This window comes from Nicotiana tabacum, chromosome 21 (genome assembly GCF_000715075.1).
Source record: "Nicotiana tabacum cultivar K326 chromosome 21, ASM71507v2, whole genome shotgun sequence".
In the NCBI taxonomy this organism is placed as follows: domain Eukaryota; kingdom Viridiplantae; phylum Streptophyta; class Magnoliopsida; order Solanales; family Solanaceae; genus Nicotiana; species Nicotiana tabacum.
This window is the reverse complement of record NC_134100.1, coordinates 20,757,240-20,772,523: the sequence shown is the minus strand read 5'-3', so window position 1 is coordinate 20,772,523 and position 15,284 is coordinate 20,757,240. Positions and strand designations below refer to the sequence as shown.

Here is a 15,284-nt window from a genome sequence, read left to right as displayed (position 1 = left end):
ACTAGGTGTGGCTCGTTAATCTAGTCACCCCCATAATTAAAAACTAGGTCAACAAGAACCATCTACAAACATAAATAAGACAGTGTAAAAATATTTATGACCATAAAGTAATACTTTATACAAAATGGACCCCACTTAATAAATAAATCAGAAATTAAACAATAAAGAATGGGGAAAAACAGTAAAGAAAGCAGAACATTGGAAAAAAGCAGTAAAAAATGCAGAACATTACAATAAAGAATGCATAGCTACCACTTTCCAATATACTTAATCACATGCATAAGGTATATTTGGACCCCATTCGATCATACACGAGCAAAAAGACACAACTCCAAGCAATAATAGACCATCAGAAATATAGACCATCAGAAATCAGAAATTAAAGGACCACCTCAAAAGATGCACATGCACGACAAAATAACATTAAATCGACAAACTACAAAGTAATAAGCATGTATAATAATAGAAATATGCACATTTTCCGCAAAAAAAAAAAAGCCTAGCTCGAAACATTAGGTAGAAATCGCACATTCTTTAACAAAATTAGCAGAAACACCACTTAGCTGAATCATGAAATATTTTAAGAAATAACTCACCTTTTTGAGTCTCAAATCTGCAATTTTGTCACTGATGGAACCCATCCCGTTCGTCGATTCTTTTTCTCAGTGTTTTTGATCTTTTGTTTGTGTTATTTACAGTGATTTTAGTGTATTTACTTAGTTGGTCGGGTTTATGAGTCGGGCGGGCGGGGCAGTGGAATTGGGGCGGGTTGGTTTTATTTAGTGTAGGTGATTTTTGGTCTTCTCAGAGCGTGCCACATGTCCCAGCCGTTAAAATTGGGGCATATATAAAACTTTGTTGGACGGTAAGGGCTTTAAGGGACGAAAAGTATAATGGGGGACGGTATTGAACAATATGTCATAGTAGAGGGGTATATCAGGCCCTTTTCCGTAAAAAGAATTGGTTGCAAAAGAGAGAAGACTTTGATTATCTATCTATATCTATATCTATACTATATTAAAAGCATGAAGGCCCTAAGTGAAATGTCTTTCGTCGTTTTTATACTTTTAAAATAAAGTTTACATTGGACAAAGTAGTAATTTAACTTATTTTTCTAATATATAAAAATAATCATTTTATTATTTTCCTAATACTTAGGAGTTTGAAATCAATTAAAACTTTAAATATTAAAGCTTTCCTTATTTAAATCACTATGTAAAATCTTAATTTTTAGGATTTAAAATCAACTAAATAAATATCAAACAATTCGTTTATAACATATTTTTGTAACTAGACATACTAATTAGGAAGGTAAATATAATTTGATATAGAATTTTAAAGTTCCATTGGATGTGCACTTTTGTTCCAAATTAAATATCTAAACTATTGTATATACAGTAATTTGTATAAAATTGAGTATCTCTGTACATGTACTTCTAGCACAAGTTAGAGTTGGTGGAGTCCAAGAAAACCATCGGTGCTTACGCATTCGTGTTTATGTTATTTTCGTAAAATATTAACTCAACATTAATTACTTTTAAACTTTTTATTATAACTTATCAATTTTTTCCTAGGAGTTATAAGACCGAACTTCTTTATTCCCAAATCTCTAAAAGATTATAAAATTAAATTTTTCGATATTTGACAAACACAACAAGACATTGAGGACTTATGTAGAATTGAAATTTTTCTTTATTGAGTTAGTTAAATGGGATCAATATTCATCGTTTTTTGGAACTTACATTTTCTTGTTAAAATTTTATTTAATAACTTAAACATATTCCTTAATAACTGGAAAAGGGTCAAATATACCCTTGTACTATCAGAAAAAGTTTAAATGTGCCCCTCATTATACTTTGAGTCCAAATATATTCCTATCGTCATACTTTGAGTCTAAATAAACCCCTATCGTTATACTATTGGTTTAAATATACCCTTTTTCTGTTAAGTTTGTCAAAAGTGGACGTCCAATCCTACGTGGCACTGACATTTGATGAGGTGGATGTCACACGGCTTGCCACTTAAGCGCCCTAACCTATTTTACCCCTCCCTTCTATTTTTTTTTTCACCACTAAAATTTCCTTCCCCTTCGCCACTATTGCTACAATTACCGCTACCATGAAAACTATTGGATTTCAAATTTTAGTCTTTTATATATGGATTAGGAGCGTTGAGGTGGCATGTCATGTGACATCCTTCATCAAACATCAATGCCTCGTAAGATTGGATGTCCACTTTGGACAAACTTAACAGAAGAGGGGTATATTTGAACCAATAGTATTACGACAGGGGTATATTTGGACCCAAAGTATAACGAAGGTATATTTAAACCCTTTCTCTTAGTACAAGGATATATTTGGCCATTTAATATATATTTATCGATTTGGTACACGCGCAAAGCGCGTATCCTAAAATTAGTATTCATGAAAAGAGAAGAAGTTGTGTTTGTTGGAAAGCTTGTGGGAACGAGATAAGGGCGAAGTGCGCTAGTAGCCTGCTATTTAAAATATATCCACAATTTATAATGTATTTGAAGATTAGTCAATTCGTCCAAAATTCAGGACTAAGTATCTTGAATTTTTGTATCCTGAATTTTTGGGCTACTAATTTGGAACTCAGGACTTAATGTCCTAAATTTTTGAGCCGCTAATTTGAAATTCAGGACTAAGTGTTTTGAATTTTTGAACTGCTTATTCGAAATGCAAGACTAAGTGACATGAATTTTTGAACTGCTAATTTAAAATTCAGGACATAAGATTTGAATTTTCAGACATAATTTTTTAACTTTAGGGCACGATGTCCTGAAGTTTGAATCTTGAGATCTAAACTTCAAGATGCAGCGTCTTGAAGTTTGAGTGAACTGGCTAATCTTTAAATACTTGTAAACTGTGGATACATTTTTAAATAATATATTTAAAAGCGGCTACCTGGTATCATCTTCACGAGAATTTTCCAAGTTAATTGTAAAGGAAATAGTGGTGTTGCATCAAGTTATGGACAATATAAGGAAGCAAACAGTACTCTAGCTATCAAATTAGTTTCCACTTCTAAACCATGAATATTAGGAAAAACAAGAAACAAAACAAATATACATAAACAATACGGCTAAAGCCCAAGGAAAAGGGACTCTAAAAAAATTAACCAACCTCAATCACACATTCATATCCTCTTCCTACCCCATCTAGGATGAGATAAGATTACTGAGGTGCTTACACGTGGCACCTCCATTGTGGTGACTAAATGAAGAGTGGCTTAGCTCAAAATATAATTTTCCAACCTTTCATGTGTGGATATTAAGTTTTGTGTAGTGAATCAAGAACCACATAATCCAATGGTTAGCTTTATTCCAAGATGAGGGGGTTGTTGATTTTTGTCCGTCAGATATAGGAAATATGTAAAACCTTATCATTATATATAGGGTGGTGGGCAACTATGCAATGACCATATTGGAAGTTAAAGGAAAAGAGAGAAAGAGAAATCTTTCTGTCTAAGTGTAATTAACAATGGCTTCCTCAGTTCTTTCCTCTGCAGCAGTTGCCACCCGCAGCAATGTTGCTCAAGCTAACATGGTTGCACCTTTCACTGGCCTTAAGTCAGCTGCCTCATTCCCTGTTTCAAGGAAGCAAAACCTTGACATCACTTCCATTGCCAGCAACGGCGGAAGAGTGCAATGCATGCAGGTAATTTATATACAATGACAGTGCAAAAAATTTTGATACAATTAATGCATCTTAACATGTCATAGCTAAAAATTCTATTTTGGTGGAATATAGGTGTGGCCACCAATTAACAAGAAGAAGTACGAGACTCTCTCATACCTTCCTGATTTGAGCCAGGAGCAATTGCTTAGTGAAGTTGAGTACCTTTTGAAAAATGGATGGGTTCCTTGCTTGGAATTCGAGACTGAGGTCAATATCTGTTCTAAATTTTGCATACTCCTTCAATTTTATGCGACATTTTTTTCCTTCTATTTGTTCCAAAAAAAAAAGAAGAAGAAGACGACATATTTATATATTTAGAAAAAATTTAACTTTTAACTTTAATATGTTATTTTGCATGTGCAGCACGGATTTGTCTACCGTGAAAACAACAAGTCACCAGGATACTATGATGGCAGGTCAGTACCAAATCCACAATATTTTAGTTAAATCATAGATATATGTACGCAGATCTTAAAAAGAAGTACAAAAATCATGTTTCGAGACCATGTTTTAGAAGAACGAAATCTTGAATTTTAAATCTTGAATCTGGTACTGATGCAGATACTGGACCATGTGGAAGCTACCTATGTTCGGATGCACTGATGCCACCCAAGTGTTGGCTGAGGTGGAAGAGGCGAAGAAGGCATACCCACAGGCCTGGATCCGTATCATTGGATTCGACAACGTGCGTCAAGTGCAGTGCATCAGTTTCATTGCCTACAAGCCAGAAGGCTACTAAGTTTCATATTAGGACAACTTACCCTATTGTCTGACTTTAGGGGCAGTTTGTTTGAAATGTTACTTAGCTTCTTTTTTTTTCTTCTTCCCACAAAAATTGTTTATGTTTCCTACTTTCTATTCGGTGTATGTTTTTGGATTCCTACCAAGTTATGAGAACTAATAATAATTATGATTTGGTGCTTTGTTTGTAAATTTTGTTGTTTCACATTCGTGTGGCGTATATGAGTTTCATCTTGATAATATCTGCAAATCTTAAATGCAAATTATGGTCCACACATTCACCCTCATCCCAACCACTTCTAGAATATGAAAGTTATTCAATCATTCCTTCACTTCCCAAAAAGTTATTGTGCTTCATTTGTATGGGCTGCCTTATCTACTATTGAATTGTATGGGCTGCAAATTTGGCAATATCTGTTATTGAATATCTCAAGCTTTTTCATGGCCACAGTTGTAGAAACTGGAGACATAAAGGATAAGATTTCATTTTTGGGTGTATGATCATCATATCACTTGCAAATACTTAAGTCACAATAGAAGTTTGGTTAAAGGTTCTCATATCATTATATCTATAGAATACTTCCAACTTCATGACATCAACTCTTCCAAGAAATTTGGCTGTATTCTAACTATTGTAACTTATGTGAGGGTATTTATATGACTGAAGCATGTACCTTGTGTGGAATCCTCCAACTTGTGTGTTACATAACTAATAGATATGTGAGACACATCAAAAATCTTCAACTCTTTAGAAACAGAAACCACCAAGATTAAGGATACTCTCAGAAAAAGAAAAAGAAACTCAATCACCAGTCCCTATTCCAAATTTCAGATATATACAATACTGCAGGTTTTGAAATTGTCAAAAATTTGTGGCACCAAAATCAATCGAGAGTGACAGCACAAAACAAAACTAACTCTCAACCACCTTATTTCAAATAAATGTGCAACAGCCACATCGTTGCACAATAATATTAACGAAAAACCAGAACTTTTCCCCTCTAATAAATAGCTAATATCTCCAAAATCTTCTCTTCTTTTCTAGATATTCTATATACATTGTTGAGCTGCCGACTTTATATACTTCTCAGTAAGGAAGATTTTTAAGCCATAGCAGCCATGTGGGAGTTTTGGCAGTCAAAACCCTCTACTCTATTTGGTGATTGAGTTTGCCCAAGTCTTGCCATTGAACACCTTCCTTTACAAATTGTTGATGGAGAAGATGAAGCTGAAGTAGATGTACTTGGTGATGATGAAAAACAGGATTGTTTTTCATTTGTAAAGCGAGCATCATGGATTAATGGATTCATAGCCCTACAAGGCGGTGAACCAGAGAAGAAAGGAGGGGATGACGACAAATCAGATGTGTATTGTGTTGCAGCTATGCCATCCTGTTAGACCATGAAGATCATTTTAAGAAATGGCAGGTTGAATCAGTGGAATGTTTTATTAACTTTGTTCTTAAACAGTCAGCACATTTTGAAATAGATCGACAAACGATACAGCTATGCATGTACATAAGTCACACAGGTAAATTGACAGTTGAATATGATCACTAGAGCAGTACAAAAAACAAAAACAAAAAAATATAGTCCAAAATTAATTAAACCAATATGCTAAAGATAGCATCATATCACTACATAGGTCATATTGGTTAAGTGCATCTCGCAAGCTTGCATTTGCAGACTATCATTAGACTACACAGAAAAGAACAAATAATCAGCAAATACAACTCTTCTACCTTCTGCAATTGATGCAAGCTAAAAAAATGACTTGAACTGAACATCTATTGACCTTTCTATTTTTCTATTCGTCTGGCCTACTCAAGAATATGTGGCATGGGATTAATCACTGTACACCCTAAGGCTCCTTTTAGAATTATGCTTCGTTAAGAATATCTACAAAACCATAATTGTGTTTCCATAAGGCTCCTTTTAAAAATATTTTGCTAAGGCAAATTTAGGATTCTCATAAGAGCTCCATATTAAGAAAGTTAAAAGGATTAGAAAGTAAAATAATGTATGGATCGATGAGGCCAGGCCTAGCTGGCTGATAGAATATTGACATGTATTAAGGAATGGGGATAGACTGATAGACAGAAAGACAGGGACGTACATTGCAATTATTTGCCAATTATCATTTGATTGGACTCTCAACTACCTCAACTTTCAATTTGTCTCATGAAAACCCATACTACCTACTCCTATGGATTGAATATTTTCTGTCCACTGATTACCTTTACACCTTAAAATCACTTAAGCATCAAAGCTACTTCTTGCCTTATGTAGCTTGTAATTCTACACTCTCCGATGATGAGGATGCTTTTCATATTAACTATATGCAAAAAGTCCAAGATATTTCTGATTATAAAGATTAATGCAAGATGCAACACCAACCTACTAACACAATGTGCAAGGTTTATCATGTAAACAGCCTTCATGTATACATTGCTTTAGATTCCGAAGCTTTAGCAAACAACAAATGTTGACATAATTGTATGCAGAAAAGCTATAAATGATAAGTTTCATCCCTGGGTAGTAATGTCAATTCAAAGATTCATCATAGTCAAGACTATTTCTACATTGACCATCAATCTACTACGACCCCTTATTCAAAAATCTTTCCTTTTTGTGCACTTTGTTTTGACAACATTCATCCATAAAGAAGAAAAACAAAGTAAACAAAAACAGAGTAAAGGAGCGAGTCCATTATCCACAGAGTTTTGAAGCCCTCGACGATTTCTCGGTTACAAAAAAAAAATTCTAATGTGAATAGAAACGTACCTCTTTGAGAATGAGATCAGTAAGTTCTGCTCCACTTTTTGAAACAAAGGCATCAGCTTTATTTCTTTTCCACCATCAAAAACAAAAAAGACCCATTAAAGAGAGGATCATCAACATTAATGGGTCATTAAAATCTTAAAAAATTGGGATTAACAAGGATTAGAAATAATTACCTCAAGGGAAGGCAGTTCGAATGGCTAATGGTATCCCCAAGACGACGAGGTTTGGGACAAATGAGCGAACCCATTGGATTAGCGCCGGTCGTGAATCGGCTACAACCCCAATACTTCAGTCCGCACCAAGGCAACGGGAAACCCCATCACCTCTTGAAGGTGGCCGGAAAAGGGAAAAGAAAAAGCTATTCCTACGATTTTGGCAAATGCCTATTTTGCTAAGATGAATATACGTTTCGTTCCATATTTGTAGGTCTTATATTTACCTCCGTCCCGTTTTAGATGAATAGGGCCTCTACAAAACGCATATTGATCTTACGTTAATTCTTTCTTTTTGGTAAAAGCTTTGCCAAACTTTAAGGGTTCCTTTGGCAGGGTATATAAGAATAATGCATAATATAGTGTATTAATAACGTTGATATTAGTTATGATTGCATTAGTTATGCTGATATTTTTCTTTGAATACATAAATGTATTTTTTTTTATAATTTAAATTTTTATTATCAGGGAAATAGTTATGCCACAGTAGTTATGCTGATTTCTTATCCATTATTTGATTTGATGTATTAAATTATCACAATTTTTAAAAGAATTATTTGTTTACAAAAATACTTTCATAACTAGTCCATCACTTTATTTTTTTAAAGGAAATATATGTTGAGCAATGTTTTTATATGAACAAGGTTTTAAAAAAATTATTTGATTTGTCTACCTATTGCCACGACCTAAAAACCGACCCGATCGTGATGGCGTCTATCGTGAAACTAGGTCAGTCGACACAACTCCCGAATCAACCATTTTTCAATAAAAGTTATTTTTATACCATTTATAAACCAATAATCTCATAATGAAAATTTAAAAGAAAAGTACAGAATAATTGCACAAGCTCGACATCGGGGTGTCACTAGTCATGAGCATCTATCAAGGTCTAAATACAACAAGAGTCTAAAAATGTACTAGACACAATAATAAAAATGAGAGGAAGGAACCAGTGTTGTGAACGTCGTGCAACCACCTTGCTAACTCTAATGACTCCGCGTCTGAGCAATCAACATCAGCTACCGGGTTCTGAAATACCTGAATCTGCACACGAGGTGTAGGGAGTAATGTGAGTACTCCAACCCAGTAAGTAATAAGAGTAAATAAAGACTGAGCAGTAGGAAACGATGAAACCACATTTATGATAAACTCAATAAGTACAACAGGCTTTCAAATCAGAATACGAGTCAGCCGTCTCATTTAAAATCTAGCTTTTGGTAAAATCATTTAAAGATACCTTCCAACAGTTTCAGTAGGGGTTCAATACCATTTATAATAAACGAGATGAAAGCCATAATCGGCCCCTCGGGCAAAATATAGTTCGTAAACAGCCCCTCGGCAAAACAGGAATCGTAAACACCTCATATCATAAAAGTCTCAGTGGAAATAACAAAGCCAAAATCAGTGATTAAGTACCGAATAACTCGTAAAAACTCCAGCTTAAATGAAAATTTGTTTAAAAATATTTGTTCAACATTTTTAACAGAGGCTCAGTATAAAGAGGAGTGAAAATAGCAATTATATCAAACAAGCCCCTCGGGCAAAGCATCACTCATATATGTATACAGCCCCTCGGGCAAGCCTCAGTCACTCGAAACTCAACTCTCATCAGTCAGCGCTCACACTCAGCACTCACACTCAATAAGTACCATATAGTAACTGCTGCGACGCGCAGCCCGATCCATATATCATTGCGGCGTGCAGCCCGATCCATATATATAGTTGATTGCTCTCACTTGGGGTGTGCAGACTCCGGAGGGGCTCCTACAACCCAAGCGCTATATCACTACGGCGTGCAGCCCGACCCAACGTATTGATGCGGCGTGCAGCTCGATCCACATACATACATACATACATACATACATACATACATACATACATACATACATACATATATATATATACATATATATATATATATATATATATGTTACGGCGTGTAGCCCGATCCATAGATATATAATCCTCACAACCAGGCCCTCGGCCTCTCTCAGTCATTAACCTCACAATCAGACCCTAGGTCTATCTCAGTCATCAACCTCACAATTAGACCCTCGGTCTATCTCAGCCATCAACCTCACGATCACTCGGACCATCAGTAAAACAGGGAACTCAGCCCAAACAATTTTCACATTTTAAGAATTTAAGTGATAAAAACCAGGTTTAGACAATAAAACAGGTAAATCATGACTGAGGATATGCTTTCGGAACAAATAGAGTGAGAAACAATAGTAAAAATGCCCCTAAGGATCTCAACAGGGCACAAGGCCTCAAACATGACATACAATCCAAAATATAATATCAATCTCTAAAACATGGAATATCATAAGATTTCAAATTAAATACACACTTAACAGTTGTACGGTACAAACCAAGTCTCAATCCCCAACGGTGCACGATTCCACGTTCGTCATCTAGCGTGTGTGTCACCTCAAAGTAGCATAACGATATGAAATCAAGGGTTCCAAACCCTCAGAACAGCATTTACAATCATTGCTTACCTCGATCCGGTCCAAACTCTAGCTCGTGATGTCTTTCCCCTCATGAATCGACCTTTGGATGCTCCAAATCTAGCCACAATCAGTACATAACTATTAAAATATGCTAAGGGAACAAAGCCCACTCAAAAATATCCAATTTACATAAAAAAATCCCGAAATTTCTCAAACCCGGCCCCCCACCCCTCGGGCCCATGTCTCAGAATCCGATAAAAATTACATCAATAAAATCCAGTCACGAGTCTACCCATGTCAAATTCGTCAAAATCCGATCTCAATTGCCCATTCAAATCCCCAAAAGAAATCTCAAACTTTTCTTCCATTTTTCCCTAATTTTCACTCTAATTTCTCAATTAAATGATAAAATTCAAGACCAAATCATGGAATTAAACCAAATATGAGTGAAAAATACTTACCCCAATAGCTCCACTGAAAATCTTCTCAAATTCCACCTTCTCCCGAGCTCTCCAATGGTTTTTATGAAATTGGACGTAAACCCTCAATTTAAAAATATAAACTGTCTACCCAGACATTTCTTCATCGCGAACGCGACATATCCCTCGCGTTCGCGAAGCACACTGCTTCACTGACCAGAATCTCTTCTATGCGAACGCGAGAAAGCTCTCGCAAACGCGATGCACAACACACTCAACATCTCGCGATCGCGACCCCAACTACGTGAATGCGTAGAACAAATGCACCGAGGACCCAGCTATCCTTCCTCCTCTATGCGAACGCGACCTGAACCTCGCGAACGCGATGACCAAAGACCTCACACCTTCGTGATCGTGGAACCATCTTCGCAAACGCGAAGGCAAACTCCACAGCCTCGCACCTTAACCCTTCACGAACGCGTGACATGCATCGCGAATGCGAAGGTCAAAAACCTGCAACACCAACAGCAGCAATTCTGTAATTTCACAGCATGAAATAGTTCGATTGACCACCCGAAACTCACCTGAGGCCCTCGGGACCTCAACCAAACATTCCAACATATCCCATAACATCATTCAAACTTGTTCCAACCTTCAGAACGCTCAAAACAACCTTAAAACACCAAATTTGCATCGAATTCAAGCTTAAGAATTTCAAGAACTTCTAAATTACGCTTTTGATCAAAAACCCAACCAAACCACGTCCGAATGGCCTGAAATTTTGCACACACGTCACAAATGACACAACGAAGATAGTGCAACTTCCGGAATTCCATTACAATCCTTATATCAAAATCTCACCTATCAACAAGAAAACGCCAAAATCTCAATTTCGCCAATTCAAGCCTAAACTTTCCACGGACTTCTAAAATGCATTCCGATGACGCTTCTAAGTCTTAAATCACCTAACGGAGCTAACTAAATCATAAAAATTCTGATCCGAGATCATACACTAACAAGTCAAAACTTAGTCAAACCTTTCAATTTTTTTTAAGCTTCAAACTGAGAATTGTTCTTCCAAATTTATTCCGATTATCCTAAAAACCAAAATCAACGATTTACATAAGTCATAACACATCATACGGGGCAAGTCATGCCCGAGAACTGACGAGCAAGGTGCAAAAGCTCAAAACGACCGGTCGGGTCATTACACCTATATTGTAGTATAAAACTAGATAGTTATTTATAAAAAAGAAAATATGCAAAGAATTTATTTATTTACTAGGGATATAACTTTATTTTTCCCTTTCTTGGATTATTTCAAACTTGCATTAATATAATAACATATTTTAATTAAGTATTTTATTTGAAGGACATTTTTGTCTTTAACTAAGCTAATGCATGCATTAAAACTTATTCCATTGTTAATACTGTGGTTTCTTATGCATTAGTTATGCATAGGATAATATCAAATAAGGTGTATAATCAATGCTTGCATAACTAATGCATAGGTTCAAAAAGTATACCAAACAAGGTATTGTGAGTATACAAAGCTAATGGATGCATTATTTTATTTAATGCATCCTACCAAACGACCCCTTATTGTGGATCAAAACTGCTTTCAAATTCATTTAGCCAAACATAAGCGATTACTATACTTCCGATTAAAAATACTTTTCAAAATAAGTAGATTTTGAAAGTTTGCAAACTATTTACTATTCAAAAATAGTTTTCTTCTAAACACTTAGAGCATGTTTGGAAAGCCACCTAGGAATTGGATTTGGGTGTAATTACATAGTTTGAAATGTTTGTTTGGCCAAGTAATTACTTGATCATCATGGAATTGGGTGTAATTAGAGAGGTGTAATATACTCTCTAATTTTCGGGAGGTGGGATTTAGTAGTAATTATACTGTGTAATTATAGGTTGCTTTTAAGTTTCTTTTCTTTTTGTTTTTATTTTAATTTATTTTCTTTATAACTTTTTATTTCTATTCTTTTAATTTGTTAACTTTGTTTTTATTTTTATTGCTTTTGAAATTTTAAAAAATATTTTTTTGTACATTATTTATCTTTTATTTTATTATGTTGGAATTTGACATATGTTAAACTCTTTTTTTTGTATTTTGAAATTGTGTTATATTAATATGTTAAATTGCGTTATATTAATATTTTGAAATTTGCATATGTTAAATTGTGTTATGACATTATATCTATAAATATTAATATATTTTTTCAAACATTCAGTCCATGATGTTCTTACTAAATAATATTTTTAGTTTTATAATTAATTAAACTAAATATTATTAATTTGAAAAACATATATAAATTATTTTACAATATTAATTATAAATATATGATTACTAATTAATGTGTATTCAAGAAAAAATATGCATCTTAATAATCTAATACCATTTATACTTATAAAAAATTATTTATAGGATTTATTATATTAACTTTTAAGTTTTGATAATTACTTCATTTAAAATTTAATCTAATTGTGTAATTACACTTGTCCAATCAAACAGTACACTTGTAATTCCACTATATTTATATTATGACAAACAAACAGGCCATCATAATTACTAAATTGTGTACTTACTAGCTGTGTAATTACTACTCTAGTAATTACATCAATTTCAATTACCGACTGGCTTTCAAAACAGACCCTTAGGCAAACTTCCCAACTAATAGCATGTTTGTGTGTATTTCAGGTTGGGTCGGTGGCTATTGGTGACGACGAACGGGACGCGCATGTTCAAATAATGGAGATAGCCCAAGAGAGTGTCATCAAGGGGCGATGAGAGTTGGACATGAACGTGCCAGGTGGCCGCAACACTGTCGTGTACACCAAGACAATTCTCAAGTTCTACTCGCGGGAGTTGGTACCTCCGATTTTCCTGTTTCCCTTTGTTGTGTTTAAATTATTTCCATCTTATTTCGTATTAGTTTAATCATCATATTAGCGTGTCTGTAGTTGCAACTTGTCTTTTTCTAGTTTGGTTTGTTGCCTAGTGTGTGTTAGTGAGTTCCCTTAGTTTGTCGTAGGTTTAGTGGTTGCAGTTTGGGATGGTCGAGTGATTTCATGTCCTCGGAGGGAGGGGGTGGGCGGGAGGTGGGGCAGGGGTTAGGGAGTGGTTCGGAAGGCAAGGGAAGTAAGGGCAATAAAGGTGCCTATAGGTTAAGAATTGGGTCGTGGATTGTAGGAACATTGACGGGTAAGTCTATAGAATTGGCAAAGATCCTCCGGAAGAGGGGGGTCAATATAGTGTGTGTCCAAGAGACTAGGTGGGTAACTACAAAATCTCATTTTACCTGCTATCTTTGTGATTTTTGACTTGGCTAATAGTTTCTCTACAATATGTTTTTGATATTCTATTTGGTTTAGCCGATAAACCGTAAGTTAACTGTCCGATAATTATTAATCCAATACCAATATGCCCGTTGTCTTATTAGATGGCTAGCGAATTACTGTATTTATAATTCGATAACCAATAAGCCGAACCGTTAAGCGTAATTATCCGCCTAATCTGCCCGATAAGCACCCCTAGACTCAAAGCATTTTTCGGTTGTTATGGGGTTACACCAAGGTTTTGTGCTCTGTACGTTCTTATTTGACCTAGTGATGGACGCACTAACATACCCATATTCAAGGGGAGGTGACATGGTGTATGTTATTCGCTGACGACATTGTTCTGATAGATGAGTCGCGAACCGGTACTACTAAGAGGCTGGAAGTTTGGAGATAAACCCTTGAGTCTAAGAGTTTCAAGCTGATCATGACTAAGATGGAATACTTGGAATACAAGTTCACCGCTGCGCCGAGGGTAGTGGTGCATGGATGTGAGGCTTGAATCAAAGGTCATCTCGACTAGAGGCAGTTTCAAGTACCTTGGGTCGGTTATCCATGGGGAAGAAGAGATCGACGAGGATGTCACACACCGTATTGGGGGTGGGGTAGATGAAGTGAAGTTTAGCATCTGGAGTCCTGTGTGACAAAGGAGTGCCTTTGATACTCAAAGGTAAGTTTCATAAAGCGGTAGTTAGACCGGTCATGATGTATTACCTGTTAAGAACTCATATATTTAGAAGAAAAAAGTAGTAGAAATGAGAATGTTGATGTATATATACGGACACACTAGGATGGATAGGATTAGGAATGGTGATATTCGGGAGAAGGTAGGTGTAGCTCCCATTGATGACAAGATACGGGAAGCGAGGCTCACATAGTTCGGGCACGTATAGGGGAGAAGCCCAGATGCTCCGGTAAAGAGGTGGGAACGATTGGCTTTGGAGGGCACGAGAAGAAGTAGAGGGTGGCCTAAGAAATATTGAGGAGAGGTGATCAGACGGGACATGGTGAGGCTTCAGATTTCCGAGGACATGACCCTTGATAGGAAGCTGTAGAGGTCGAGTATTAGGGTTATAGGCTAGGAGGTAGTTGAGTCTTTCTTACTTCGTACCTTTCCGAGGCTAGTTTGATAGGATTTTTATCTGAGACTGCTAGTGGTTAATATTGTGTCTTACTACTCTTTCATTTTTCATAGTGTCGGGTCTATTTAATGGCTATCTCTTTTGCTTTGCATCTATTTTTTGGTTTTCATGATGATGTTATTTTTCCTATGGTATCTGTTGGTGGTATTTATATTGTCTTTTTTTGTCTTTTTGAACCGATGGTCTTTTGAAAATAATCTCTCTACATCATCGGGGTAAGGGTATGTCACACCCCGAACCATGGTCTGGGCGTAACACGATACTCGGTGCCTAACTGCATGTGACTGAGTGAACCAACTGCATGGATTGATCAACACGTGGTATAACTATAAGATAGAGGTAAATATAAAACATGGTAATCTACTAAGGAGTCTGACTGAAATACCATAGATGCGAAAAATACTGAAAGGTCTGCCAGTATAAACAAGTAGCCGACAAGGCTAACACAAGAAAGCCTGCTAATATCTGACTGACTGGGTTGT

The 15,284-nt window shown here is 35.8% G+C and overlaps 2 protein-coding genes across 2 annotated transcripts; one reads left to right on the top strand and one right to left on the bottom strand.

Annotated features, from left to right (window-relative positions):
• The first annotated feature begins 3,386 nt into the window (after window positions 1–3,386).
• Window positions 3,387–4,634, top strand: LOC107766567 (ribulose bisphosphate carboxylase small subunit, chloroplastic). Its single transcript, XM_016585367.2, has 4 exons — window positions 3,387–3,680; window positions 3,774–3,908; window positions 4,065–4,117; window positions 4,263–4,634. The coding sequence occupies exons 1-4, from the start codon at window positions 3,504–3,506 to the stop codon at window positions 4,438–4,440; spliced, it is 543 nt and encodes a 180-aa protein (XP_016440853.1). The 5' UTR covers window positions 3,387–3,503; the 3' UTR covers window positions 4,441–4,634.
• A 600-nt stretch (window positions 4,635–5,234) lies between these two features.
• On the bottom strand, window positions 5,235–7,611 carry LOC107766568 (uncharacterized). Its single transcript, XM_016585368.2, has 3 exons — window positions 7,399–7,611; window positions 7,226–7,289; window positions 5,235–5,833 (listed from the first exon to the last, which is right to left on the bottom strand). The coding sequence occupies exons 1-3, from the start codon at window positions 7,470–7,472 to the stop codon at window positions 5,546–5,548; spliced, it is 426 nt and encodes a 141-aa protein (XP_016440854.1). The 5' UTR covers window positions 7,473–7,611; the 3' UTR covers window positions 5,235–5,545.
• Between the last annotated feature and the right edge of the window lie 7,673 nt (window positions 7,612–15,284).

What these genes read in the sequence shown, in the direction of transcription:
- LOC107766568 (XM_016585368.2), bottom strand. Translation starts at nt 7,472, where the DNA reads ATGGGTTCGCTCATTTGTCCCAAACCTCGTCGTCTTGGGGATACCATT. An exon ending in TCGAACTGCCTTCCCTTGAG is followed by an intron (nt 7,290 to 7,398) that starts GTAATTATTTCT and finishes ATGGTGGAAAAG; the next exon opens with AAATAAAGCTGATGCCTTTG. An exon ending in CTGATCTCATTCTCAAAGAG is followed by an intron (nt 5,834 to 7,225) that starts GTACGTTTCTAT and finishes ATGGTCTAACAG; the next exon opens with GATGGCATAGCTGCAACACA.
- LOC107766567 (XM_016585367.2), top strand. Translation starts at nt 3,504, where the DNA reads ATGGCTTCCTCAGTTCTTTCCTCTGCAGCAGTTGCCACCCGCAGCAAT. An exon ending in GAAGAGTGCAATGCATGCAG is followed by an intron (nt 3,681 to 3,773) that starts GTAATTTATATA and finishes GGTGGAATATAG; the next exon opens with GTGTGGCCACCAATTAACAA. An exon ending in CCAGGATACTATGATGGCAG is followed by an intron (nt 4,118 to 4,262) that starts GTCAGTACCAAA and finishes GTACTGATGCAG; the next exon opens with ATACTGGACCATGTGGAAGC.